Genomic DNA, 27,459 nt, shown 5'->3' on the forward strand with positions numbered 1-27,459 from the left:
CGCAAGCCGTGCTCGTGCATCCAAAATCCTGCAACTTCAACGGGCACGGCTCTTTGCGGCAGGCGCAGCTGAAGATACAAATATTGTATCTATCTGTGAAGCGCGGCATTTCCACCGCGCACCGTGTGAGTGACCCATTATTCATTTCGCCAATGAATGCAAACATTCCCACGTGATGATGGAACGATTCCCTCCCAGCGCGCGCACAATCAGAGCGCGGCGGCACGCGCTACTGAAGTCTCGAACCGCACAGGGAATGAAAGTAGATCACGTCGCAAAGAAACTTTTCAACACAGAGACACATGGCGGGCCACCAACAGTACTGACTTTTACTTTTTTGTCGCAGATATGAAACAACGTGTAATTGTGGAAATAACGCTCACCGGTGGATTTAAAGAACTTTGTTGGGGAGATGCACTTTGCGTGAACTCGAGTCGTTTCTGTCTGTATTAAGTTAGCTGGGCTTTCGGGTTCTTCATTTGGATTGCGTGGGGATTTTAACGAAACATGCCGGAGAAAATCAGTATTCTGGATTTCGTTTCTCTGGCGAAAGACGACCTGTCGTCCCCTGGAAGTTCTGGATTTCAGTCCAAAATGAGCGATTGTCGCACCACCGTGGCCGCGCTCGAGGAGGTGAGTGCGCGGGTACGCGCGGTGTTTACCTGTGCTGAGGTGGACGTCACCACCAGAGTGAAACTTGGTCAGAAAACTTCATTGTGTGTTTACAGAGAACAATCATTGGCACAAGCAACACATGTGAAAATAAAATGTGAAAGTTACTAGCGCCATTTAGTAGAGGCATATGTTTATTTTAAAATAAGCCTAACCGACATGTGGGTCTTAACAATGAGATGTTGGCTTCCTAAGAGTTTATATTTGGCAAGCTAAACTTGAAGGGATCGTTTTATCATAAAAATAATGTTTTAAAAGGATTAGATAAGGAGTTTTATGCTGTTAGAGTTGGCACTGTTTTACAGCCGCATTTACTTTTTTAACAATAACAACTTTCACAACTGAACCATTATTTAACTTTATATTTATGTATTTTATATTGTAGCCTACATCAATATATTGTCTAAGGATAATCTGGAACAAATACAGCATGTGAATTGACTTAGATGAATGATATTATACACATAATATCATCAAACAGCATAAATCAGTAAATCTGTGCCATACTGCATTTTCAACAGATGACCATTTGTCATTCAGTAAACAGTTGATAGCTAGAACAATAGTTTAAACAATAGTTCAAATGGTCTGTTGCGCTTTTTTGGGTTCCTGGCGTGGGAGTGCAAAGTTGGAAGATAGCACAGGAGTCACAACACAGAAGAATGACAAAGACTGTTAGTAAACTAGCCAGAGGCGTTTCTGTCAGGAATGTGCAGAAGATGTTGTGCTTCAGTTTTAAGTTTAATGGCAACACACGACTGACCTTCCAAACAGACTCCACACTGAAATAACTTCTTCAAAATCCCAAACAATAGTGTTGCAAATTTAGTTACAGTGTAGCAGGGCAGTTACCAGACACAGTTAATGTTATGAGGTCTTATAAACCCAGTTTTTGGCTGCCAGCTCATCTGTGGGCATTAGTGTGGATATTAATGGAGAACAGAGAAACTCTGCCAGTGGTGATAAATCTGGGCATGTTAGGACTGTAACTTGTAGCCTCTCCTTTTGCCGCTTATTTCATGGGAAATGCTTTAGGAATGAAAGTGTTCAGGAATCGCAGTGCTCTGGCAAGACCGGTTTGTCCTTGATGTGTTGCATGAAGCTTCCCGCTATCTCCAGGATTAAAGCAACATTTAGAAGTTTGTAGAAATATCTTTAATGGTTAATGATTTGTGAATAGCACAGCTAGAGAAGATAACAAGGAAACTTCCCGTTGCCATTAGTAATTTATTTTGTGTTTTTGTTGGCAATGGAGAGCTTTCCTTGAATGACTCAGATGTGTGCCTGTGTGTGTGGTAGTAAAGTTGCTTTTCAGAATTATGAAAGCTCAGTCAGCTCAGTTCCTGATGGTACGGATATGTCTTGTGTGCCTGGATTACGTGTGTTAATATATAAAGCTGTAAGTGTTTGGGTTGCAGTCTTTGAAATCTTCAAAGTGGAAGTGTGTTTGAGGCCGAAGGGCAACATATATGTGGATAACAGAGTGTTTTTGAGAAGGACAGACTTGTTTGGGTTTGAGAGGCAGAGTTTGTTTTTTGTTTAGATTTGATAAAACGTTGGCTCATGACTTGCAGCATGCTGGATTATCTAAAAGAGGAGACAAAAAATAGATAAATTTATGGACCACACACGATTTATGCTATCACAGCATAGTATATTACAGCCATGGATTCGTTTGTTTACATCCGTACATCTGTGTGTCTTTCTGTTAACCACAGTACATACTAGAGAATTTTTTTCATGCTAAGAGATGCAGAACATGTACAGAGCACCACAATAATATCATGAGTCAGGAAATTGTATGTGACCAATACGGTTTACTGCTGTAGTATATGACTCCCCCAGACGTTCTCAGGATCACATAACTTGGTGTCATCAGTTTACGAAAGGTAAACATAGTGCAAAGAGTTAAGGTTAGTGCACATTGTGTAGGGAGCAGCCCCTATTCAAAATCTCCCAAAGTTCATGAGAAAACGTATCTTTAGTCCTGATAAAACTATTCGCCTTTGTTCATTTCTTTTGCTACTATTACTGCTATTTTAATGTTCTAAACAAACAGAGGACACAAGCACAAGGACACTTTCAAGTATATACTAACTAAGTAATTCATATCTTCCTGTTAGGTCAGCGTCATGGGATGTGCCCTTTGATGAAGTGTTTGTCCTTCATCTGTTTGTGTTTCATCGGTGTTGTTGAAACTACCCTGGCAAGAGATTATGAAATCAGACCCAAGGTAAACTAGGGGTTCAGCTTTGCACTCACAGCAGGAGAAACTGGAAAAACTGAACTGATTTTGTTAGGAAACTGGGAAAGTTGCACAAGGAAGTAAATAGACCCATAACAAGGCGTAACGTTGGTGAACCTGCATGTTTAGGCGTCTTTTGGAGCACGTGCACTTTCGCTCTCTCTCCCTCTCACACATACAGAGTATATTTATTTTTTGAAAAGAATGTACATATAGAAAATGAGGAGATTATATTATTAATAAATATAATTTTCTGTCTCTAATGTAAACAAAGGGCCACGTTTATGTCTTTCTACCCAGCATTAACCTGTCTTGGATGTTGCCTACAATGCCTAGATAGCCATTTTTCTTTGACTAAAGAAAGAAGACTTTAGTATGTTGTTTAAAAACAAAAGTAGTTTAGTATATAGTCTATGAGTTAGTAGGTCTGCCATTGTATAAAAATGTAAAAGTATTACTTAACAATATGTTGATGAATTACTTAAAATTATGCAAATAAACAATAAATCATTGAACAGATATTACAACATGTGTCCGTCGATGGTGTAAAGTCCACATCTATCCATTTTGCAGTCGAGTTGTCAGTGTTTCTTAGAAAAGCCACAATTCTGAAACAGACTGTTGTGATCTTACTGAGCCAAAAAGTATTTTATTAGCCAACCTCCATAAACCGCAGTGGTTTGAATTGCTTGTAAACTCAAACAGGAGTGATTCCCACAGGGGTGTGTCATTTTCAGTCTCTTTTCCTGATTCTTTACTGTAAACGTTTTTAATGAATCATTAAGAAGTCTTTTGAAAGACTACTTTGATTCACCTGTGCTTCACTTATTACCTGTTCTGACTTCATCACAGCCTGCCATGTTTGTGATAGTGTGTGTGTCAACGATCAGTTTAAAGGTCCAGTGTGTAGTTTTTTGGAGGATATATTATGCAATATAATGTACATGTCTTCAGAGGTGTATAAAGACCTTACATAATAAAGCTTATGTTTCAATTACCTTAGAATGAGCTATTTCTATCTACATACACCGCGGGTCCCCTTACATGGAATTCACCACGTTGTTTCTACAGTAGCCCTAAACCAGGAGTCTTCAACTAATATTGATTGAGGTCCAGTAAACGAACCCTCCTTACCAGCCGAGGTCCGGACAATTAAATACCTAAAAATATGAATAGATGGTTTTTCATAACTAGACGATGGCATAAAAATGTGCAGAATGCCCTAATCTCTAAACCTGCACTGAATATGCATTCATTTCAACATTAACAACTTTAAAAGAAAGCTAAAGTGTTGTTTTCTGCTGAACTGAGATGAAAAAATAGCATCATCAAGTTGTGACTGATCATCCTCTGATAACATTTCAGCTCTTCTTGTGGCTGTTGCAGCTGAAAGGGGGGTTTGTTTAATTTTTTCTTTTAGTTCACGTCTTTATTTTCCTTCTAAAAGTGTTTCACAGAAGCCTCCATGCACTCTTTTCCCATCAGTAAAGGGCTTGTTATGTTTTCCTAAGATCCACTGTATTCTGAGTGAGGAAGGACCCGTGTAGATCACTACTACTGGGCTTTGAGCTGATATATTTTCCGTGTCCTTACCTCGGACTGCTGCGGGTAAGTTTCTTCAAAGTGTCTATGTCTAGTTTCATAATGCCGTTTAAGGTTTCCAATTTTGACAACTGCAACAGACTCCGAGCAAATGAGACAAACCGGCCTCATGCATGTCGATGCAGGAAGAATAAATGCAAATCTCTCGACCCATTCATCTCAGAAAACATAGTTTTCAGCGTCAACTTTTGAAAAGGACATTGTTTTTTAGTCACTGAGAGCTACATCTGTTTGCGCGCTGTGCAGCGAGTCTGTCTTGGCTCTCTTCTCTCCACGACGATGATGTCGACGTCTGAACGTAGCAACAGTGCGCATATGTTAACTGTCCATGGTGCCGTAGGACCCAAACTGCTACTGAGCTGACCTTGATGTGCCTAGTATAAATTTGATTGCATTAGAAAATAATGTTAGGCGTTCATTTATTTATTATGTCAAAAGGCTTTGAGGTCCGGACAGACGCATCTCGCGGTCCGCATTCGGACTGGAGTCCGCTAGTTGGTGACCCCTGCCCTAAACGGACAAACTGCTGTACAGAGCGCGTTTCATAAATACGTTATCTCCTTCAGCAAAAAAGCGAAAACTTGATAACATCTTAGTTCTTTGTCGACCACCGGTGAGCTGTTGGATGCAAAATCGCAACCTCACCACTAGATGCCGCTAAATTGAATACACTGGACCTTTACATTTATTTAGGCAATCAGTAAAAGTAATGTCAACAGCAGGTGAATGATGAAGTGAATGTTCATATTAATATTTCCTTTCATCTCTCTGTTCTTTTACACCAGTCTCTGGAACAGGACCAGTTATCCCTTCAGAGAATGAAGAAAATTGTGAAGACCATCCACAACTCGGGACTCAGTAAGTGCTCTTTAAATACCAGATAATTCTGTGATATCTGTATTGGTTTAATAACAAAAGAAAGATATTTTCCTGAGACATTTTTGAATTTGGCAGATTCATTTACATTTATGTTTGTGTGTTATTTTGGAATAAAACCCATGACCTTAGGGTTGCTAGCACCATGGCCAGCCAATTACAGAAATGCATTTGATTTATCTTTTTATCCCAATAATACAGCACTATCTACCCATGCAAATGAAATGGTGCAGATTACAGTTCCTAGGGTGTCGAGAAGCTTCATAAATACGTTCCTGACAAAAATCTTTGTGTCAGACAAATGAATGATGGCAGAAAGTGGTGCCAGTCTTACATTTGCATGATCAGAGCAGATTGTGTGTGTGCGTGCGTGCGTGCGTGCGTGCGTGCTGTGCGTGTGTGTGTGTGTGTGCGCGTGTGTGCGTGCATTTGCTTTTCCTGTGTTTGACAGATTCAGTATGAAACAAGAAATTATCTTTGAACCCTGCTCTAGTTTTTTTGATTAATATAGATTTCCCCAAAGGGGCCTCTAAGGGCCTTAACCTGGGTTGTAAACACATACAGAGTTCAGTTTCAGTGTCTTATTCTGTTCATCCTGCATGATGCATTTGGCCAATGGTTGGACCTCTGTAAGCAATATGGCTGTAAGTTGTTGTCTCACTCGCTAAAAATTGTTGCTTGATTGAATTTTTTATTTTCTTACTACATGGAAACTAGCAACCTTACAAAACACTGAAGCATGAGGAGGGTATTTCTGTTTACATTTGCTCTTCTACTTTTAAATGAGAAACCGGCCTGTAAACCTGGCCAGTGCGCAATCATGACTGGAATGATGATGGTTTCTGGGAAGCGTGTCTCAGCTCTGCCTGCTTCTCGTTTCTGAGGGCTCAGGCCCCATTTCTCAATTCTGTGAGTCACAATTTTGTTCACCGCAAAGGAGACCCCACATGTTTATTGTAATCTCTCTCTCTCTCTCTAACCCAAATCAGATGTTTAATTCTGGTAACATTACTAGTAAGGGGCCTCAGTTTCCTGCTTGTGTTTGAGGGGAGTCTGGTGAAGTTGCAATCTCTTTATCTGAATCTTAACCTGAACCTGATCAAATCTCCATTCTTACTGATTCACCATTTCCCTCCATCCTCACATTTTTCCTTGAAGTAGTAAACCATACTCTGGTATAGGGATGGGCGATATGGCCCTAAAACTCTATCACGATCATTCCTGGTATTTGTTGCGATAACGATAAAAATGACGATATATCCATAACACCATCCACCGCTGTTTTTTGCGTCAAGTAATAGTAGCTGCATGTAGTCTAGACCCTCAGAAAAACAAATATTATCAAAAAGTAAAACTTACCACAAATCAAACAGCTCCTAAAATATACCTACAGTATTTTTGTAAATATAAAATATAATAGTGAGATTCGACTTCAAAAGGTTGTAGTAAAGAAAAGTTAAATGAACTAAAGCTCAATAAACACATCATGTCATACCTAAAACTATATATATTCTATTGTTGGGAGGAAACGATCGATCGCATCACGCTGTCAATCACTCTCTCTTGAACTGTGTGAACCTTCTCTTCTCACAGCAACATACACTGAATCTGTCTATGACTCGCGCTACAGAAAGAGAACAGAAAAATGCGGATAAAATAAATCTAATTCAATAATCCATGCTTTTATACGCTCATAAACGTGTTTAAAATAACGTAATACAAACTCACAATGTACTGTATGTAAACAGGCAGCAGTGCTGTGAACGCTGTGTCGCTATGAAAGCACATGTGGGCGCAAGCTGCGCACGGGACGCTCCGTTCATCCTGTATATAACAGGCAAGAAATCATATTAAACATTTGCGCACGCGCGCATAACATCTAACGAATGTTTAAATAAATACTTTTAGCCAAACTAAATGTTGTGGTGTAACGTATTATGACTATCCACAAATACTTAACAAAAGAATTAAATAAAACGAAAGTAAAACTAAACATTAACTCGGATGCATCTACAGTGCCAACCTAAACGAGATTTAGAGCTCGTCTTTTAGTGCTCTTTATCAGCTTCACGTCCGCGCTCCGCTATACCCGTTTTCACTTCACATATGAGCTGTGAATGGGTCTCACAAAGAAATACGTCATCAACTAGAATTTATCGTTTATATCGCGGGAAGACTAATTCCTATCGTGTGGGGAATTTCTACCGGTATATCGCAAACGATATAATATCGCCCATCCCTACTCTGGTATGTGTGTGAGAAGTGCTGTTTTGTAGCTCCTATCAGTGATTCACAACGAGTTGATCCATTAACTTATGTTAGTATTAGGCAGATGCATGTCTTTGGAACATCTATCATTACCTTTGTGAAAACAACTAAACTGGAAACTGTGCAGATTCCATCTCACTGTATTTCAGTCTTAAGTTCTTTGACATTCAAGATTTCAGGTATGATTTATCAAGAGAAATATCTATACACTTTTATTAGCTGTCCTGCTTGCTAAAGCAGTTTTACTGTTGCTCATACCTTGGATTTTCTTAAATCCCTAACTAGGGCTGCTCGATTATGACAAAAATCATAATCACGGTTATTTTGGCCAATATTGAGATCCTGATTATTTAACATGATTACTCACTAAGTTTTAAAACAACATAGAAAAATAAAAAACTTGGCTTTTAAACTGTGAATTCAACTGAAAAATAAATGTAAAGACCCCTTTAAAAACAGTCAGGGGGAAAAAACCAGAAACCATCAAAATCCATAAAAAACATGATACAAATTTCTGGTCAAACCACCCAGCACTATGAAGAGTGTAAACACAAGTATGTGCACTTTCACTGCACGCTAAAGTTACTTGAACTCTGACCTGCAAATTTAGAGATCTTTGAACTTTGACCTCTTGGTTTAATAGAAGCTTCACAGCGGTGTGCCTGAAGGAAGGAAGGAAAATTATTTGTATTATTTTATTATTATGTAATTAAAACAAAATCTAGAGATAGTTACCCTGTTGCTGGTATTCATTGAAATGTCTGAATGGATTTCATATGCTCAAAGCTAGTGTGACTACCATTTTAAGAGACTTTAAGGTGGTAAAATATCCTATAAACCTAAACTGAATGAGGGTCCCGACTCTTAGGCCATATCTAGGCGTTTGGGGTGGACTTTTTTACTTGAACCAGTGAGCAGCCATGTAATAGCCACCAATATTATCCTAGTAACAGAATTTTACCAGAATCTAAAACAGAATTTTATGGCAAGCACCAATAACATTCTCATTCAAATCAAGATTCTGCTTTATTTTTTTTCTCTAGACTGGAGTCTACCACCTTTTCACTGGCTTTTATCTGCTCCTCAACTGTTTTAATTGCTCTCTATCACAGGAAACATTCTGCAAGTTGTTCAGAGAGCTGTATATTTAGTCTGTGTGCATATCTCTGTAACCTAACTGTCACGGTTTAAAACAGAACTGGCAGGGTGTACTAAATGCTTCTGAGCACACGCTCGCACAGATGTGGCAGGTGAAGGTTAAATGGGCAAATTTTTTAAACTCTAGGATGTGAATTGAGATTCAATTGGGTCAGCTACCATGTCTGGAACAGATCAAGGTTTCAGAAATGAATTAACGATACAAATGAAGCACGTGTTTATAAAAAGTGCTTACAAATGGCTGTGGAAGAGGGTATGTTTCCATATCCAGGTAGTTCCTCAGCATGTTTTGCCCTTGCGAATAAAGTGTAGTATTATTTAAGGTAGACTGTCTTGCAGGAAAAACACAGAGGATTGAAGATGTTCAATCATTTTAACAAAGATGAAGTGACTGCTAGATGTGTGATGTTAGATGTCAATGCATAAATTGGATTCAAACCTGTTGCTCACGTATTAGCATCAAAGCTCATTGTGCCAGCAGTATGTGAACATGGCCATGGTTCCAACATCCTAGTAACATTGTAAGTGTCAGATTTAAGCACGCATTGCACCAAAAGCAACAATGTTATTATCCTACAGTCAAGTAATGTACACAAGACATGTTTCTGGATCAGTGTTGATTTAGGTGCTTGAGATTGCTTGGCTTTGCTGCTTGTGGTTTTGGATCTAAATGTACCTGTTTATTTTCATATGGTGAAGCTCTTTGATCTGTATGGCGTCTGGGCCTGTGGTGTTTTTAGACTTTTTGCCAGGAGCTGACTGTGCTTCAGCCAGTATCATTTTCAGGCCTGTGCATTTTAAAATCCTGTTTTCCTCTATTCATACGGCAAGGGTTTGTAAGTCACACGGTTTCAAAAGACAAATACATTTTATCTCATTCTTTTATCAAAATGTAATTACTTGCTTCGCCTCTGAAACCTTTTAACTGATGTCATCAAGCCCTCTTATTTCTCAATTTCTCCCTTCCAACCACATTTTATATTCGAGTCAGTTCCTCATAAATAAAACTTTTACATTTATGTGTTTGGCTGATGCTTTTATCCAAAGCGACTTACAGTGCATTGAAAGTCAACTTTGTTTTTATTGGAATGTGTGTTCCCTGGAAATCCAACCCGTGGCATTTGCGCTACTTATGCAATGTTCTACCAGCTGACCTACAGCAAGACCTACGGTTTTCTTCCTATATGTACCATTTTTACTCCGCACATTAAGGAAGTAAAATTGATCATGAATGAAATTCAGTGTCTAGATTGACCTTGATTTTCTTATGTTCTCAGATCATGTGGAGAATAAGGATCAGTACATAGAGGTTCTGGAGAATCTGGGGAACAGTCACTTGACTCAGGACAATAATGAGATTTCCACCGGCTTCCTGAACCTGGCTGTCTTCACACGAGAGATCACGGCGCTCTTTAAAAACCTGGTGAGCGAGACACAATCTTGATATTAACCTGAAAGCAGTGGATGCAATGCAAAGAATCACAATTTTAAAATCTAGATATAGCTTCAGCATTGGAAAACCCATTGCATGGCTGCTTGTACTAACAGCGGGTCATTTTCCAATGAATGATTTTGCAATTAAACGAACCCGTGCTAGGTGCTGCTTAAAGCTTAGTGAAGATGTTAATTACTTAAATAATTCAAAGCCAACTTGAAGATTATCCATCCCTGCTCTTAAGTATTTCACAGAAAGCACCTTTGGGCGTGCATCTGTGTTGTTAGGCTGCTCAATGTTTATGAATAAGTAACACCAGATTTCCAGCTGTACAAAGTACACGGGACTGGGAGGGGAAGCTTTGTGTGTGTCATCAGGGGTTCAACAGCTGCAGGCGAGGGCCCCTCGAACCGCAGCGCCCGGAACCCTCCTACTGATAGTTTCCATGGTGATGGTAATTTATTCCAGACCTGGGTGCATGAGTGGACACCGTCTGACCACCAAGCTGTCAATCAAACGATCACCAGGGACAGGAACCTCAGTTTAAAAAATACAACAGAAACCCTGCTAGGAAAATAAACTCTGTTTGATTTAGCATCCTTGTGTGGGGGCCATGACTTTCCCTCAGAGCCAGGCCCATTTATCACATTCATGAAGATTTATATATGATGTCCATTTCACTTGCTTGAGCAGGGAAAGGTCATAAGTCCATCACCTTTATATTACTATATTATGTACCTGGAGCTGTAATGTTGTGACAGTAATGCAGAATTGCTCAAAACATTACTCAAAATTACACATAAAATGCTTGAAAACTGATTTTTTATATCTGCTGCTGTCAGTCCATTTTAGAAATAAGGGGAATGAACAATATTCTCTTATCAAATTCTCTATTGTTGAATCAGCAATTTTGTCTCAGAAAATGCATTTATCTATTAACATTATATACAGCATGTCCAGTTTTTGGGAAAGTCACGTTTAGATTCTTTATTGTCTGACTCTTCCCTCTTTCTGGAGTGAGTCCTACATTTCGCTTTCTAAAGAGATATTTGTGTGTGCTGGGAAAATGGAAAATCCCAGAGTTTTAGCTTTTGCAATTTCAAAATGCTGATTTATGGTTTGCAACGGTTCCTTTCGCCAGAAAACTGGACTTACTGTATATAAGCTTAGACATAGAAAAGGTATAAAGCTTTGTCTTGACGGATACAAATGTGAACACTCGCTCTGTGAGTGAGCCAGAGTTTACATTCATGTGCACGCTTGTTTCTCTGGCCTCTGTTTAGTTTTAACTGGTCTTGAGTGTGTGTCTGGAAATTTACGCTCTATCTCTCTCTTTCTTGGTTCTGTAGGTGCAGAATCTGAACAACATCATCTCTTTTCCTCTGGAGAACGTGTTAAAGGCAGAGTTGAGAGACAGCAGGCTGGTGAGTGAGACGGTCACATGAGTCATGACTCACACTGGACTAAATGTGTCAAAACATCACAACCACTCCAATATTGCATTTTTTAAATTCATTATAAAGGCTGATAAAGGCCAGGAAGTCCAAATACAACGTTCTTTTGTTCAGTGGCTGACTTACATTGGCAGTTGTCTTTAAACACAACATGTTGTTTTTGAGTTATTGTATTTTCTAATATGTCAGACACACAATAGTGGCACCACACCTTGGTCTGTGAGTTTAACCTGTATGATGAGTGGAGACACAGGAACAAGTTATGATACACGCCCTAAACTTTATTTTCCCCAATGAGCTGGTGTGGCCTACATTGCATACATTTTTAGGGTGGCGTAAGGCATTTAAGTTTTGTGTGCGTGTGTGTTTATCGACACTGAAACTGCAGTGTTTGCCATAGTGTTTTGAAATTCTTGTGGTCTCTCACTCTCTCTTCTTTCTCTGTCTCAGGAGCTGAAAAAACTGATGGAGAAAAGTTGGAAGGATTACGATGCTAAAGTGTGAGTTTCTGAACTTTGAGACTAGACTCTAAACCTTACACCTGGTTCGCAGATGTTAGTTTGGGGTCTAAAAGACAACACACGCAGTATGAGGGGAACTCAGTAAAGTTCAAATTTGCCTGCTAGCAAAATGTTGCGAAAAATAATGCAAATCAGGTGACGGTGCTCAAACGCCCCAAATTCTGCATCGAATGCAGTTTGCACAATTGCCCAGCTTGCACGCAGCCTCTAAATGCTAGGTTGCGGTAGATGTATCATTCCACTGCAATCTGAAATACCATACTGGTACTGTACAGAAACACTTCACTGCAGTCCAGACACCTGGATTAAAGCAACAGCGAGCAACTTCTGCTCACTGTTGCCCCACGTGGTTGATAAGCGGAATTGTCTGTTTAAATTTGTTGTCTGTTTTATTGTCAGTGTCGTAAAAACTGTCGCAAAGATTTCCCGCTGGCAGCTCAATACATGTGAGTTTGTTTACAAAGCCGATGGACCCGGCGGACCCAGATACGCTATGAAAACAGCGCATAGCATGTATATATATATATAACGACAACATTAGCCTACTCAACGACTGAACTGTTCAACATTTACGTGGTTTACTGGTCTGACCTAAAGAATCTGCTACTTTTTACCACAACACATTTATTGTTTTTATAGTCTTCATTTACAAGCACTACACACATTCATGACGAGACACGACAACATGCTAGCTATCGACACCGGCAACCATATATTATCTCTCAGCTACCTTATGCTTATAAAGTGTGAACCGGTGGTGCGCCAATGACACAGACTAATAACAAATACCTTCAAAAGTACAGGACAGTAACAAAAAATGTACAAATAACACTTACAAATCCAGGAGCAGGACCGCTAGGTCTCCATCCATTTTGCAACCCGTTGCCTCTTGCTGCTCACGCCACCGAGTGTAAGCCCGTCCGATATTGATTCGTGACCGGCCTCATGTCTGATCACTCTCTCGCTTTCTTTTCTTTGCTTCCTCCGACAAAACCCTCTTTGGTTTTTTGGCTGGCTCTGCCATGGTGATGTTTTGGTTCGTTTCGTCTTACTGTTAGCTCTGCTGTTGGCTAACTTCTCCCAGGCTATGAGTAAAACGTGACGTATGCCGTAAAGCAGGGGATAGGCGAGGCTTGTACCAGCCCGAACACCAAAGTTGCAAGTGCAATTTCAGCCGATAGGAGGCTGCTTAGGTAGCAGCGGCAATAAAATTTGTCCAGTTAAAAGTTGACCTACCACTAAAATAATTTTAGAGACATTATTTTAAGGTCAAAAAGTTGCTCGTTGTCGCTTTAACTCTTGAACATGCAGTAATGTGCTTGCCAAAATTGCATGTCTGGATATAAGACCAAAATGGATTGCAGGTTCGTAGAGGTTATGACACAGGTTTTGCACTTACATGACGTGCATAAATGGCGCAACTGTTTAGTGAAAGTGTTTTCCCTTACTTTTGTTTATCATTTAGTGGGAAGCTGGAGAGAGAGAAGAGAGAGAAACAAAAACAGCATGGGCTGATCCGACTGGAAGGGTCAGACACAGCAGAGGACATGGAAAGAGAGAGGAGGAACTTCCAGCTGCAGATGTGTGAGGTAGGGCCGCAGTGTGTGTGCGATTCATCTCAGCAAGGGAGTCTGGTTAACACTTTAAAATGTGCTAAATGAACCAAAACCATATTGTGCGTGTCTTGTGGAAAGTATGTTAGTTCAGTCACGTGTGCATCTTAGAAGGTCATTTCTGGGTTATATCATATTGTTAATTTCTCTGCTGTGTTAAACACAGCAATTGTAATTGTAAATTTAGAAAGTGTGCTGTGGTCTCTGAAGATGGTGTTTTACATGCAGTTCAGCTGAAGACCACATTGTCATTGTGTGTGTGTGTGGCTGTTGATGACCTCACTCAACAAGTCTCAGTAGCAACTTCTCCAAGTACTGAATACCGTATGTGTGTGGGGCAGTTACCGGGGCAGGGGAAATTTGGGCTACACTGCTTGATCCCAGCTGTGGTAACAGAAATAATAAGAAAAGAGGTGGAGAAATAATGAAAGAGCAAAAAAGGGGATTTTCTGTGTCCTGTACTGCTCCCTTTTCCAGCCGCAAAGCTCCAGATGTCTCCACTTTGTTCTCTTTTTAAAGTGGAGACCTTTCCGAAAACTGACCAACCATGTGACTGTCATTAACTTAGGAAAGTTCCAGTATCCGTTAAAATGTAGAGTACTGTGTGTTTGTGCTGATTGTTTAGATACCGAACACACAAGTCGTTGGAGGTCAATTGTTTCCTTACGTTCTTTCACCTCTTTGAATTTATCTCCACAAAGTTATTTTCTGTTATCACCTCTATCTACTTGAGGTTATTGAAGTATCAACGCTAATGCAAAACAGATGAATTGACTTTTGACTGCTGATGAAAGACACTTTTTCACCCTTTGTTTTGACAGTACTTACTGAAGATTCAGGAGCTTAAAGTTCGCCAAGGTCCAGATCTGCTGCAGAGCTTGATCAAGTACTTCCAAGCTCAACTGAAGTATGTCTAAGACATTCGATTTGAAAATGCTTTTGTGGTTTTCAAGTGAACATGTTGTCTCTGTGTCATTACTGTTGGTGAATCTTGGTTTCAAATTGCTTAAAGATCAGTATGAGTCACTGTACTCTGTTTATCTCAATAGGCTTTAAAGGCTGATCTAGATATTTAAAAAAATGTGTTGTGGTGTCATTGCTCTGAGATGGATAAACACTGGTTATTTCTTTCCAGTTTTTTCCAAGATGGACTGAAAGCTGCAGAGAATCTTGGTCCATTTGTGGAGAAGTTAGCAGCCTCCGTACAAACGGTAATAAACTTGTATGTATGTGGAAAGAGTATTTGTTGTCTTTTCATCTTGAATCTGAGCATATAGACCAGACCTGGGCATTGTACGACTCACGACGTCATTACACTGAAGCCACCGTGCAGCCATGTTGGTATGCCCAAACATTCTATTGAATTAATAGGGAGTTATGACAAATTAACGATGAAACATACCTTACCAGTCCCTGTTTTTCTAACTGAAGTCTCACAGTACATTCTTACAACGCAAATGTCTTAGGCATGTAAATGTTTATTTATTTAAAGTCAGGAATTTTCCCATCTCTGAGTGAGTTACAGGTACATTCATCTTCATTACAGTAGCGTACATAACAGATCAGCAGACGGATGAAACACCTCATATGACAAATGTCCTCATTCTAAATACAGATAAAAAACTGTTTAAGTTCTTGACGTTTTATTTCTAAACATTTTTACCTGCCATACAACTGAACCGTATGCAATACACACTCACCTTAACGATTTCTATACATCACTCTTCTGCGCATAAATATGATTCTTGCGCATGGTACGCTGCAAAACGGGTTATTTTAGATCGCTATTTTGATTGTAAGTCAATGTTGGTGTTTTACTCTGTCAGTTGGACATACCAACATGGCGTTGTGAACACTTCCGGTGGCTTCACCTCCTGCCGTTGGTTTAGTGTTCTATGTGCAATCCAGTCATTTATATTTATCTGTGGATAAAACCATCTATGGGTAAATTAATCTAGAACATTAAAAACATTAACATTGAAAATAACATAAAAAATGTTTTTCTTTATTTTGTGTGCTGTGTATGCTAATTTGTATTTTTGTATAATGTTCCAGATTAATAATTTGTGAGGTTTCAAGGTGGTGCTTGCTTGTATAGACGGTAGACAGCAAGGCAGAAAACAATACCCTTAAAATATCTTAAAATTTCAATAAAATCATTTGAAGCAGTCAGGAGGAGTCTGGATCATGATTTTCTTACTGCAGGTCTTGAAGAGATTTATTATCAGTATAGAATGTCACAACAATAATTCACAAAATAACTGTTCATTAAATTATCTTCCTGTAATAAAGTTTTCAGTTTTTATATTGTTGGGTTGTTAGGCAGGCTGAGACAGGTGAATCTCATATTGAGATAACTGATGGTGTCTAATGTGACATTTCTCCTGTTTTAACTTGTCGCAAATCATAAGCAGCAGTTTTCAAATAACAGGAAATAACTCGAAAATAAAGTGACGGAAATTAAATCTATCTTTTAGAAAGGAATTCAAAGGAAAGAAACTCATGGAAATTGGTTGGAGAAATTGATGGAAATTTGTAACGTGGGCCAAAGCCATAATTTCAGATGCCGAGCTGTTTGGTTTGGAACTGGGCTGTGTTACAAAATGGAGGGATGTGTTTCATTCTCTGTCATCTTGATTTTATAAGGCTTATATAATCACTGCAGAACATTGTCTGGATTTGCCTGTGCGGTCTTTGACTGTGCCGGTACTAAACGTGTTTTGAGGTTCTCAGAGTAGACCAGTCATAAGACGCTCAGCACAAATAAACCCCGCCTCACATTCCTATGATTGGTTTTGTAGGTTCGCCATGAACAGGATGAAGAAGTTAAGCAGCTCTCTCAACTGCGTGATTGTCTTCGGACACAACTGCAGGTGGATAGCAAAGAGGTCAGTAAAAAAAAAAAAAAGAGTTCCCACGTTGCATTACTCGTATATAAAGAGTTTACAGTAAGTCACATATACTGGAAAATGTCCATAATTGCTTATTGAATCTCCAATTATACATAATTATGCTTGAAGATACCTTAAGTCCTAGAATTTAAGGTTGAATGACTGGAAAATGGCTTATCAAAAACTTGATATTCCTGTAAATTTAGTGACGACGATGATGATGAATGATGTTGTTCTGTGTCGTCATAGGATTCTCTAAACAGGAAGAACTCTGGCCATGGCTACAGCATCCACCAGCCTCAAGGCAATAAGAAATACGGCACAGAGAAATCTGGCTTTCTTCTTAAGAAGAGTGATGGGTGAGATTGTTCTTCTAACCTTTTAAACATTGCTAACTACCTACCAACCAAAGTTGAGCATTCTCAGTAATCCCCACCCCCAACAACTACAACAGACCTATTCATCTTCTTTACCTGAATTAATTCAAGTAGGCCTATTTCCAGACATGATGCAGTGTCCACCTCCTGTTTGTGTTTAGCCACACTGAGTGCGTGTGCGTACGTGTTCTCTTGAAAACACTCTGTACATTAGTGTAGTGTGGGCTATGATATATAACCTTAAACCAAGAGCAGAATAAATAAGAAATAAGTTTTATAGTCCAGAGAGGATCATGGATTACAGATAGTTCGCTGCATGACGTGGAATAATGTGTGTGAGTGATTCTGATTAAGAGAAAGGACGAGTTTTGGTGTGTGTGTGTTAGTGTTTCTCTCACACAGATGTTCTCTATTAAGTGTGCTTTAGGCTCAGGCTGCAGTGTGGTCTTTCTTACACTCTCTTAAAACTTCTTTGATAGTCAAACATGAGCACACATCCAGAGTTTCTTTAGAAACAAACCTTGAATATAGTCTGATGGAAGTCGTATTGCCTTGGTAATATTGATCGTTGTTGTAGAATGTGGAGATCTTTGAATCAAGGGGTTATTTTGTTTTATGTTTTAGGATCAGAAAGGTTTGGCAGAAGAGGAAGTGTGGGGTTAAATATGGATGCCTCACCATTTCTCACAGCACTGTAAGACACACAAAACTTGGCTTACAACAAATTTATTATTATACATTATATTATTTATTATTATATAGAGTTTGTTCTTGTTCACCAGTCACGTGATCAAATGCAAAAACTTTTACTGGTTTTGCTTGTGTATTTATTGGTTTTGCGCGCTCTCTCTCTCTCTCTCTCTCTCTAACTCTAACTCTCTCTCTCTAACTCAGATCAACAGACCACCAGCAAAGCTCAACCTTCTGACCTGTCAGGTGCGGCCCAACCCTGAGGAAAAGAGAACGTTCGATTTAGTAACACGTAAGTTGATCTTTCACCTTTGACCCATTTTTTCAATTCCATGGTATGAAAGATGTTTCAGAAGAAAGACTTTCTTACTTTAAATATTTGACATTATACAACATATACTGTTTTCCTGTAGACGGTTTCATTGGATGCACACGCCTGGCTCGGTCTGTGTTTGTAAATCTGTCTGGCTAGTGGCTAATATTAATGTAACAATTTATTTGATATTTTATTTAATAATAATATTTTATTGTATATTAATTGTATTAAATTAAATTAAAACTATTTGAAACTATTGAAACCGTCTATACTAATATAGATATTATGAACACGTTATGATGACAGTATTGTGAACAAATCAAATGACAAACCTACTTAAACATGCTTGTCTAGAATCAGTGGTTCAGCAGACTCGTACAGTATATATACTGTATATATATTAGGGCTGTCAACGTTAATGCGTTAACGCATGCGATTAATTTTTTCAAATTAACGCGTGAGAAAATATTTATCGCAATTAACGCAGCATCCGTTTGTTTTGACATCCTTTGTCTAGCGTTACATTATGTAATCACGCTCTTATTCGTGTACAGGCTTTTAAACCACTTAAGCGTGATTTTAAACAGTTGCTTTGACGCGTTCAATGAAGATAGACAACTTCTAAACTGTGGGACGCGGCAAAACGCAACGCGAGGTCCAGTCTGGTGTAAACAGTCATGGGCTGAAGGCTGCGTCGGTGAATCTCTGTCAGACAGCGCATCCGTGTTAGTTCTCTTTCGTGCTTGAATGGATAAAACCACACAAGATTATGTCAGAAAGCCCGTTTTGTCTAGCATTTTCTTAAGCACAGACTTCAAAGTGTAAAATAAAATCTTAAATGAATGCAAAGTGTTGTGAAAATAATAGCGCGGTAACGTCAGATCTGCGTACTGAGACAGCTCTTAAAGGGGCCGCGCTCTTAAACGTGCTGCTCTGACTCCTGTCACTAATGTTAATCAAAGAACAAAATAAAAGAAATCAATGTGATTTTGTAGCTTTAATGATAATTCTTCTGCATTTAATTTATAATTTAGCATTAAAGCCTTTAAAGTGTCCTTCAATTTCTGTATATTTCCTACGAGCTCTCAATTATACTGTTGAATGGCTATAATTTGTGTTAAAATAATCAATTTAATCAATTTAATCAGTTACAATAGTAATATCAAAATGTTAGCTTTCATAAAATGATGCTGTTAAAAAAATATGTTGTTTCTACATCAATTTGAAGATTAAATGTGAAATTATTTAAATGTAAAAGTATATTTTAAAATATAATTGTTACCAGCGATTAATCGTGATTAATCACAGAAAAAATGTGTGATTAATCTGATTAATTTTTTTAATCGATTGACAGCACTAATATAAATACAAATACAAATTTGAGCACGTCTGTATATATTTTGTTTGATGGTGACATTCATGTACTGAAACGGTGTGTGATGGATTCTGGAGGATCTGATGTAAAGCGTTTCGAAACAGGCAGGGTGTGTAATATATGTAGGTGTGCAGAGGTATGTAAATAAATCACAGAGTGTAGTTGTGGGTTTCAGGAAAGGAAGGTGTATTGAGTGGCTTGTCTTGGCCCTTTCTTTTCTTTTTTTTATTTCCTGCAGTTTTTGATTGTTTCTCCCACATTTTCCTTGCTCAGAGCCAGGTCATGGTGTGATTATTTCTCTCTCATTCATTTCCCTGCAGACAATCGCACATACCATTTCCAGGCCGAGGACGAGCAAGAATGCATGATGTAAGTGCCTTAACCTCCACACACACACACACACACACACACACACACACACACACACACACACACAAAGCCCCCATGAACTGGAGAAATTTCAGTCACACATTTCAGAGCAATGTCTAGACATGTAGGGGAGAGAAATTTGAAAACCTGTTTCTCTGGATGAGAAGAGATAAAACAAACAGAGTGATGAATAAGTCGTTCTCAACTGATTTTTCAACCTTTTTGCTTAACTCTTTCCCCCATCTGTCTTCCTGTAGATGGGTGTCTGTGCTGCAGAACAGTAAGGAGGAGGCGTTGAACACTGCTCTCGGAGGAGATCAGCTCCAGTTTCAAGACAGCGGTTTGCAGGAGCTAGCCCGAGCTGTCATCTCGGGCCTGAGAAATCTGCCAGGCAATGAATCCTGCTGTGACTGCGGAGCACCAGGTCTGAATAAGAGATGCTGACATTTTTCAAAAATATACTGTAAAGTTCCCCTTATAAAAAAATACTGCAGCTTAACATATCAGGAGTAAATTGCTTAATTTAGTATGCTTCATTTATTTGCCATTGTTAAGGTACATTTCTCACCTGTGTGCATTTGGGATTTGATTTTGGTTTTCAAGACTTTGAAAACTGATTCTGCTTTTTAGATCCCACCTGGCTGTCCACCAACCTGGGCATCCTCACTTGCATCGAGTGTTCAGGAATCCATCGTGAGCTTGGAGTACATCAGTCACGGATTCAATCGCTCACTCTTGACGTGCTTAGCACCTCTGAGCTTCTGGTAAACACACAGACACATAAAATATTAGATCTGACTCATTCAGTCTCTCTCTCTTTAGCTCTCATACACACTGACAGTTTCTCTTTAAACATGCTATTGGTTTGTTGCATCATGTGATTCATAGAAACGCGAAGCTGTGTTTGTTTCACACTTTGATTTGTTGATAAGATTATTCAGCCTGATTTCAGTCTGTTGTTGACCTGATGAGCGTTTACACGTGTTTTTGCTCATTTATCCTTAACCATAATCCTCTGGGAGTGACTCAGCAGTTACTCAATGATGACTCGTTTTTTGCTTTTTTCTCCTCGTGTTTATATGAACTTTTTACCTCTTACAGTAAAGCTGATAGAATTATAACGCATGCATTCATGAATATTATTCAGTAGTGAAGAACACTGTATATGTAAGTGCCGTTTTTAGTTGTCTGTGGTGTTTATTACTTGTGCTTTTGTTTTGGTTAACAGTTGGCAGTCAGCATTGGAAATGCCAAGTTTAATGACGTCATGGAAGTCAACCTACCCAATGATGCAATCAAGCCTCTCCCAAAGAGTGACATGTACATTTCATTGTGCTGTTTACATGATTAGCTTTTAATTGCTCTTGAAAAAAACCTATTGTGTCACTCCGCTTTGTCTTTGAAAGCATTATTTTTGTGTCTTTCTCAGGACAGCAAGGAAAGAATACATTGTTGCAAAGTATGCCGAGCGCCGTTACGTTCTGCCGAAGGAACACCCTGAGCCGTACCGTGTATACGATACAGTGAGGAGCAAAGACCTCACGTCGCTGCTACAGCTCTATGCGGAGGGAGAGGACCTCTCTAAACCAGTGGTCACAAACGATGGACAGGTAAGACCACTCCCTCCCTCCATCACAACACAGCCACACCCCCAACACTGCATCCTGAAGCGACACAGGATTCGATGAGCAAAAATAGGGTGTGACATGACATGACCACACTAAACATTTCTTGAGGTGTTTTAACGTTTGAGCTTTTAAAGTTGTGTGTCTGTAATGTAAGACTTCCTGAGGTTCAGTCAAACGAATGTTTTTAATGTCATCTCGATCCGGTTGAAGTGTGTAATCACACACTAGAGATCAGTGAGCGGTTAGACGTCATCCGTCTCGCAGCATTCCCTCTCTTTTGTAATTCTGTATTTCCTCTCTTTATTTCATCTTTAATCAGGTACTCCTTTTTCTCAGCCCACTCACTCCAAGCAGTGCAATAACTGCTGTGTTTTTGTATGTGTGGGTCTGCATTATTCTAGGTCACACATGTTTGCTGCAATAAGTGTCTGAATCACACACACAAAGTACAAAGTACAGAATTGTAGTACACAACTGCTTGATTTATTCATCTTTCCCATCATTCTTTCTCTGGACACATGTGATGTGCTCTATGATATCAGTGCATTTGTTATTCTGAGTGGCAAGCAGCCAGTAGCTTCATCCTCATCTTTCCCTGTCTTACAGGACCTGAAGGAGACCGCCTTTCACTTAGCTGTGCGGATGGCAGATAAGACATCTCTGTCTCTTGTGGATTTTCTTGCTCAGAACTGGTGAGAGCATCTGTTAATGTCACAACCCTTATCAGTCCACAGTAACGTGTCTATCAGCTCACCTGTGTGTGTGTGTGTGTGTGTGTGTGTGTGTGTGTGTGTGTGTGTGTGTGTGTGTGTGTGTGTGTGTGTGTGTGTGTGTGTGTGTGTGTGNGTGTGTGTGTGTGTGTGTGTGTGTGTGTGTGTGTGTGTGTGTGTGTGTGTGTGTGTGTGTGTGTGTGTGTGTGTGTGTGTGTGTGTGTGTTCAGTGGCTGCTTGGAGAAGAAGACAGCAGAAGGAAACACAGCTCTGCATTACTGTGCACTTTACAACAAATCAGAAAGTTTGAAACTGTTGCTCAAAGCAAAGGCTGCTTTACACACAGGTAAACAACAATCACACACTCGGGTTCATGAAAGTTTTGGTTGGATGGATAGATGGATGGATCTTTTGCTCACATTAATGAACAAACAATCTTGACTGAATGACATTTACACCTGCACCCTTGGCAAACCTGTCCCATTCCCATTTATTTATTCTGTTTGTTTTTTACTGACCCGTAGTAAACTCAGCAGGTGAGACTGCTCTCAACATCGCCAAGAGACTGCAGCACACACAATGTATCGAGCTGGTGGGTAATACCTCCTTCTCAAAGCTTCATTGACTTTGGCATATATACCTGTGTGTGAGCATGTATTTGTGGAGAGATTATGTCTTTGTTGACTTAATTACGTTTTCCTATTTAATGTCCTGTAGTCTCGTATGTCAATGTTTTCGCATAGAACTTCCGCTCCTTTTTGCATATAAAAGTTTCATTATCATGTCATAAAGCAAACTGTTCAGTTGTCATAACACTATGATTCATATTAACCCAAAGGAAGTGCTGTATTTTACCAAATAATCTCTGTTCTCATTAATGAAACATTTGTGTGAAATATCACTGGTCAAAATCGAGTCACCGTGGAATTTCTAACGCTTTGTATGCGTGTGCATTTGTGTTTTAGCTTGAGTTGGCACACAGTGGGAAGTTTAACTCTCAGATCCATGTTGAATACACGTGGGAAACGCCACAGGACATGTATGACAGTGAAGATGATCTGGACGATAGGGTCTGTAACAACATATGCATATTTTAACTACGAGTCCGCATTATATTATTGATCATTCGTTTAAAAACAGTAAAATGTCAATGTACAGATATGCAAATAATTTTGATATACTTTTAAACATCAACATGAACAACTCTTCTTAGGCGAGTCCACATCCTAAGGGATCTCGGTCTCCGGTTCCCCCTGCTGGCAGCAATGGGCACGTCTCCTCTGCCTGGAATTTTGCTAAAAGCAGGCCAGCTGGGACCTATGAGAACATTGACTTCCTCTATCGTAACCCTCCAAACAACAGCGCGCCCACTGAGGGCACCATGCCACCTCCTTTACCCGCTAAAGCAATACAGAGAGGTAAGATACTGTGTTATTTTCGTTTGCAGTTAGTTCGCACCATAAAGTGAGACTTTATACAACTTTATTTAAACCATGAGTTATGTTACATTTCCTAACAAAGTTACAGGCCAGTTTTAATTACTCCCCAAAGCCAATTTATATTCTTATTTGTATTAAAGGAGTAGTTCATTTCAAAATAAGCCCCCATTAACTTTCCATAGTGAGTAAAGTCAAGGGGGGCTTATTTACTCCTTTAAATTAGTCAAATTGGACATTCAGATGTAAATATCCATCAGGTTTATTCCAGATAAACTGCAGCATCGTCAAAGATCATTTGTGTCCCCACAGGTTGTTCAGACCCTCAGATCTCGGTTTCCATTCCAGAGACTCACGCTCCCTACCGTCAGCGCTCCCACCCCACGGGTTGCTTTCAGAGAACCAGCATATCCCCCGTGACTGAGTCACCGGGTCAGACACATACACGATCTCTGAGCACCGGAGCATCCAAAGCACAGAGGCATACTGTGTCCTGGGACGGACAACACTCCTCAGGGACAGAGGTCAAAAATCCCTCCACCTCTCCACAGAGTCAGAGAGGGCCTGTTAGGTGAGGACAGTATGGATGTATTTATGTTGCAAGGTCAGAAACACCTAGAAGCATGAATGTTTCATATAAACCAATTTATATCATGAGCAAAAATATCCAACAATGATCTTTGTTATAAGCAAAGTATTGGGCTTTTGCCGCCATCTAGTGGTTACTAAAAGAAATTACAAATTATATAAAAAAATGTATCCTTTAATGAATCAGTTTTATCATAAGACTTATTTTTTTTAATTATGAACCTTGAATTAGAGTAACATCTGTTTTATAATTTTTAATTATGAACCTTGAATTAGAGTAACATCTGTTTTATATTTATAAATGTTTCTGGGTGTGTGTGGATCACATGGGACGCAATGTCCTTACAGCTTTAGTATTTCGATTCATTATTGTCCATAACTTCTGTGTGAATCTGCAGTTCAGAGAAGACGACCTCATATCGGCGCACAAGCAGTGGGAGTCAGGGCAAAGGTTCAGTAGCGGGATGTGCAGGCAGTCAGGAAGACCTGTACTGCAGTCCAGTGGGTGGAGCCATCAACCCTGCACCACCCCCAGCTACCGCTAAAGCTAACTCCAATGCCGCTGTGCCAATCATACTGCCCCCACCTCGCTCACGGAAAAACGCCATGGTAACATGCCATGCATCTTTTAAAATAGTTTACATATACAGTGGGCTGAATGAACATTTCCACATAAAAATCATAAAGCACACAAGACTTAACAAGAATAAACTTGTAGAGTTCATGCAAGCTTGAGTGCATGCTGTCATTAAAGCAAGATGAGGAAATATAAAAAAAACGAAGAACTTATTATTTACATTCTTTCATTTTTGCACACCACTTTGTTAGAGCATTCATGTATGCGTGTGTGATGTCAGATCTCTTTTAAGCAGAGACCCAGGAAGGTCAGAGCGTTAGTGGACTGCAGAGCGGTTGGTCCAGATCAGCTAGCTTTCTTTAAGAACGAGGTCATCATAGTGACCGCTTCTGATGACCCACACTGGTGGGTAAGTACGCATACTTGCTCTTACATGCATACTGATACATATTTTGATTGGCCTGTGTCATTTGTGAATAATTAGCTCTCATTTTCACAACAAATAATTCTGCAATCAATTTCTTTCGCAGGTCGGCCATATAGAGGGAGAACCCTCCAGAAGCGGCTCCTTTCCGGTCAACTATGTACATAAATTAGGAGAATGAATCTCAGTGGATACTTTACACCATGTGCACAAAGTCTAGGCCGTTCCTTTTAAGTTTTAGAGCCTCGAGACATAGATGCAGTGGACTGTATCTGCAATGCACTTGCAATGGAGCCTTTTGGATCCTGTAAGCTGATCCATTGGTCCGTGTCAGAGCTGTTCATAATGTATTTTAGCTCTATGTATCTGGACTGAATGAATGGCAGGTACATTATATGTAGCCCGTGAACATGCAGAATAAGAATAAAAGCCATCCAGCTTTCAGTTACATTTCAAAGGATATAAATGGATGCCAACGTTTGCTGTCTTTGATCTTCAATCAAATGACAGCATTTATAATCATTGATATTTTAGTTGAAGGATTTAGGCTGGATCTAAAAATGAGATCATCTCAAGAACATCAGTCTGGCGCCCTTTCAATCTGCACCCCAGACAGGAAGGCACTCGACTCATTTACCTTAGCTCTTCCTGTGGTTGGTTCGATAGCTCGGTGGAGTCATGCTTTATGGTTATTATTTTATACTGTCTGGCATTATGACCAGACACCAGACAGAGAGTTAAAGGATGAGAAATGTATTTGGTTTCATCTGTCTCTGCACCAGCGTCTCCGGTTGCGGCTGGTTCCCGGACATCCAGGCCTATACTGACATTCAGGCTGAAACGCATCTGCAAGATCGGAATGTTCAATAATTGAGAAAAAAATGTTCAATAAGTTTTGATCGTTGTGCAGGCTTTTCCAAAATAGTCTGGAAGATGTCAAACATCAACCAAATGCTTGGATTAAATTTGATTGTGTTTATTCTGCAGTAACACAAGCTTTTCCACATAAATATTAGGTGCGCAGTTTAGAGTGCTCATATTCTGTGCTGTTGTGTAAAAATCTGACTTCATTTTATGAAAAAGATTTCTGTCTCCCACTGTTACCGTCTGTCTCTGCATTCTTTTCGGTCTGTATAGTGCCCATTGTATATTTAATGGGGTCTCCCTCTACACCGAGGTGCTTTTGTGATGCATTTGGAACGTGTGTGAAATCAACAGACTCCATATAAATATTTGATAGGCTGAGCACATTACAGATGTTTTCTCTTCTGCCATCTCATTGACTTCTGTGAAGCGTTTTTTTTTAGGGGGCAGAGACCCAATCGGTTCAGCTGACTTTGTGTTTTAGGAAAGCAAGAGGCGGAAGGTAATGCTGCCTGTAAATGATGCTTGTTGGACTCGATTGTTTTGTACGTGTTTCGCTGTAACTGCATATATTATTGATGACTAACGATGTGATGTCTGTTCGCCAAGCCACTGTTAATTAATTTTAAGAATGGAAAATAAAAATGTGCAAACAATGATCAAGTTCTTTTTCAAAGGAGATCTTTTTGAGTACATTAGCCCTCTACAAATCACATATGCATACAAACTCACTCCACTGTAGTATTTTTGCACAAATCCTGGATTAAGGCAGTAGCATCTTTTGCGAAAGGATTACGTGCACGCACACATCTATGAAACTATATAAATTCATATAACTACCTCCCTTACAACAGCCCCTTCCTCGGGATGGGTCTAATGGAGGGTTGCTAGCACTGAGCCAACGCTTTGCCTGCATTCAACCTCTTTAAGGATTGAGGATTGTTATTTCTTAGCGTCTGACTGAGCTGTTGCATCATTGACAGGTGTACATCACTGAGGTCAGAGCAGACTGATGCTGAAAGTTTCAGGTTTAACACAAGCTCTGAAGCAGATGTTCACACTAATGATCCCCAACATAAGATTGCTTTTATATAATTAATTCTACCTTTTTAATGAGCATTAAGGGAATTCTCTGTAGTACTGGGAACATAATGATAACATGACTGAAACTTTGGATGCATGTAAGAAGTTATTTACCATGTTGTGCTTAAACACGCTTCATGTCATTTAAAACCTGTATGAGTTTTTTCTTCTGCAGAACACAAAATAAGATACTTTGAAGAATGTTAATGCCCCAACAATGGACACAAAACCACATTTTTCGAAATATGTTTTGTGTTCACGAAGTCATATACATGTTTTGAATGACA

General features: G+C 39.5%; 1 protein-coding gene across 6 annotated transcripts; it reads left to right on the forward strand.

Moving 5' to 3' along the window:
* On the forward strand, positions 1-26,748 carry asap3 (ArfGAP with SH3 domain, ankyrin repeat and PH domain 3). Of its 6 annotated transcripts, none has more exons than XM_057344221.1 (27): positions 528-633; positions 4,429-4,525; positions 5,305-5,377; positions 10,099-10,244; positions 11,606-11,680; positions 12,161-12,210; positions 13,697-13,820; positions 14,666-14,751; positions 14,980-15,055; positions 16,646-16,732; positions 16,985-17,094; positions 17,737-17,806; positions 18,007-18,094; positions 19,814-19,862; positions 20,120-20,286; positions 20,493-20,626; positions 21,091-21,182; positions 21,292-21,472; positions 22,097-22,182; positions 22,431-22,546; positions 22,725-22,792; positions 23,166-23,270; positions 23,414-23,618; positions 23,949-24,207; positions 24,623-24,833; positions 25,082-25,210; positions 25,332-26,748. In XM_057344221.1, the coding sequence occupies exons 3-27, from the start codon at positions 5,338-5,340 to the stop codon at positions 25,404-25,406; spliced, it is 2,829 nt and encodes a 942-aa protein (XP_057200204.1). In that variant the 5' UTR covers positions 528-633; positions 4,429-4,525; positions 5,305-5,337; the 3' UTR covers positions 25,407-26,748. The 6 variants fall into 6 exon arrangements, with proteins under 6 accessions (XP_057200203.1, XP_057200201.1, XP_057200202.1 ...); XM_057344222.1 differs by lacking the exon at positions 528-633 and adding an exon at positions 660-2,905; XM_057344220.1 differs by lacking the exon at positions 4,429-4,525 and having other exon boundaries at positions 1-633; positions 23,985-24,207.
* The last annotated feature ends 711 nt before the right edge of the window (positions 26,749-27,459 follow it).

This window comes from Triplophysa rosa, linkage group LG10, assembly GCF_024868665.1.
Source record: "Triplophysa rosa linkage group LG10, Trosa_1v2, whole genome shotgun sequence".
Lineage (NCBI taxonomy): Eukaryota > Metazoa > Chordata > Actinopteri > Cypriniformes > Nemacheilidae > Triplophysa > Triplophysa rosa.

Excerpts from the sequence above, each read along its gene's own strand:
- asap3 (XM_057344217.1), top strand. The coding sequence starts at position 508 with ATGCCGGAGAAAATCAGTATTCTGGATTTCGTTTCTCTGGCGAAAGAC. Across the intron at positions 15,056-16,645 it reads TAGCAGCCTCCGTACAAACG|GTTCGCCATGAACAGGATGA; the intron begins GTAATAAACTTG and ends TTGGTTTTGTAG. Across the intron at positions 17,095-17,736 it reads CTTCTTAAGAAGAGTGATGG|GATCAGAAAGGTTTGGCAGA; the intron begins GTGAGATTGTTC and ends TTTATGTTTTAG.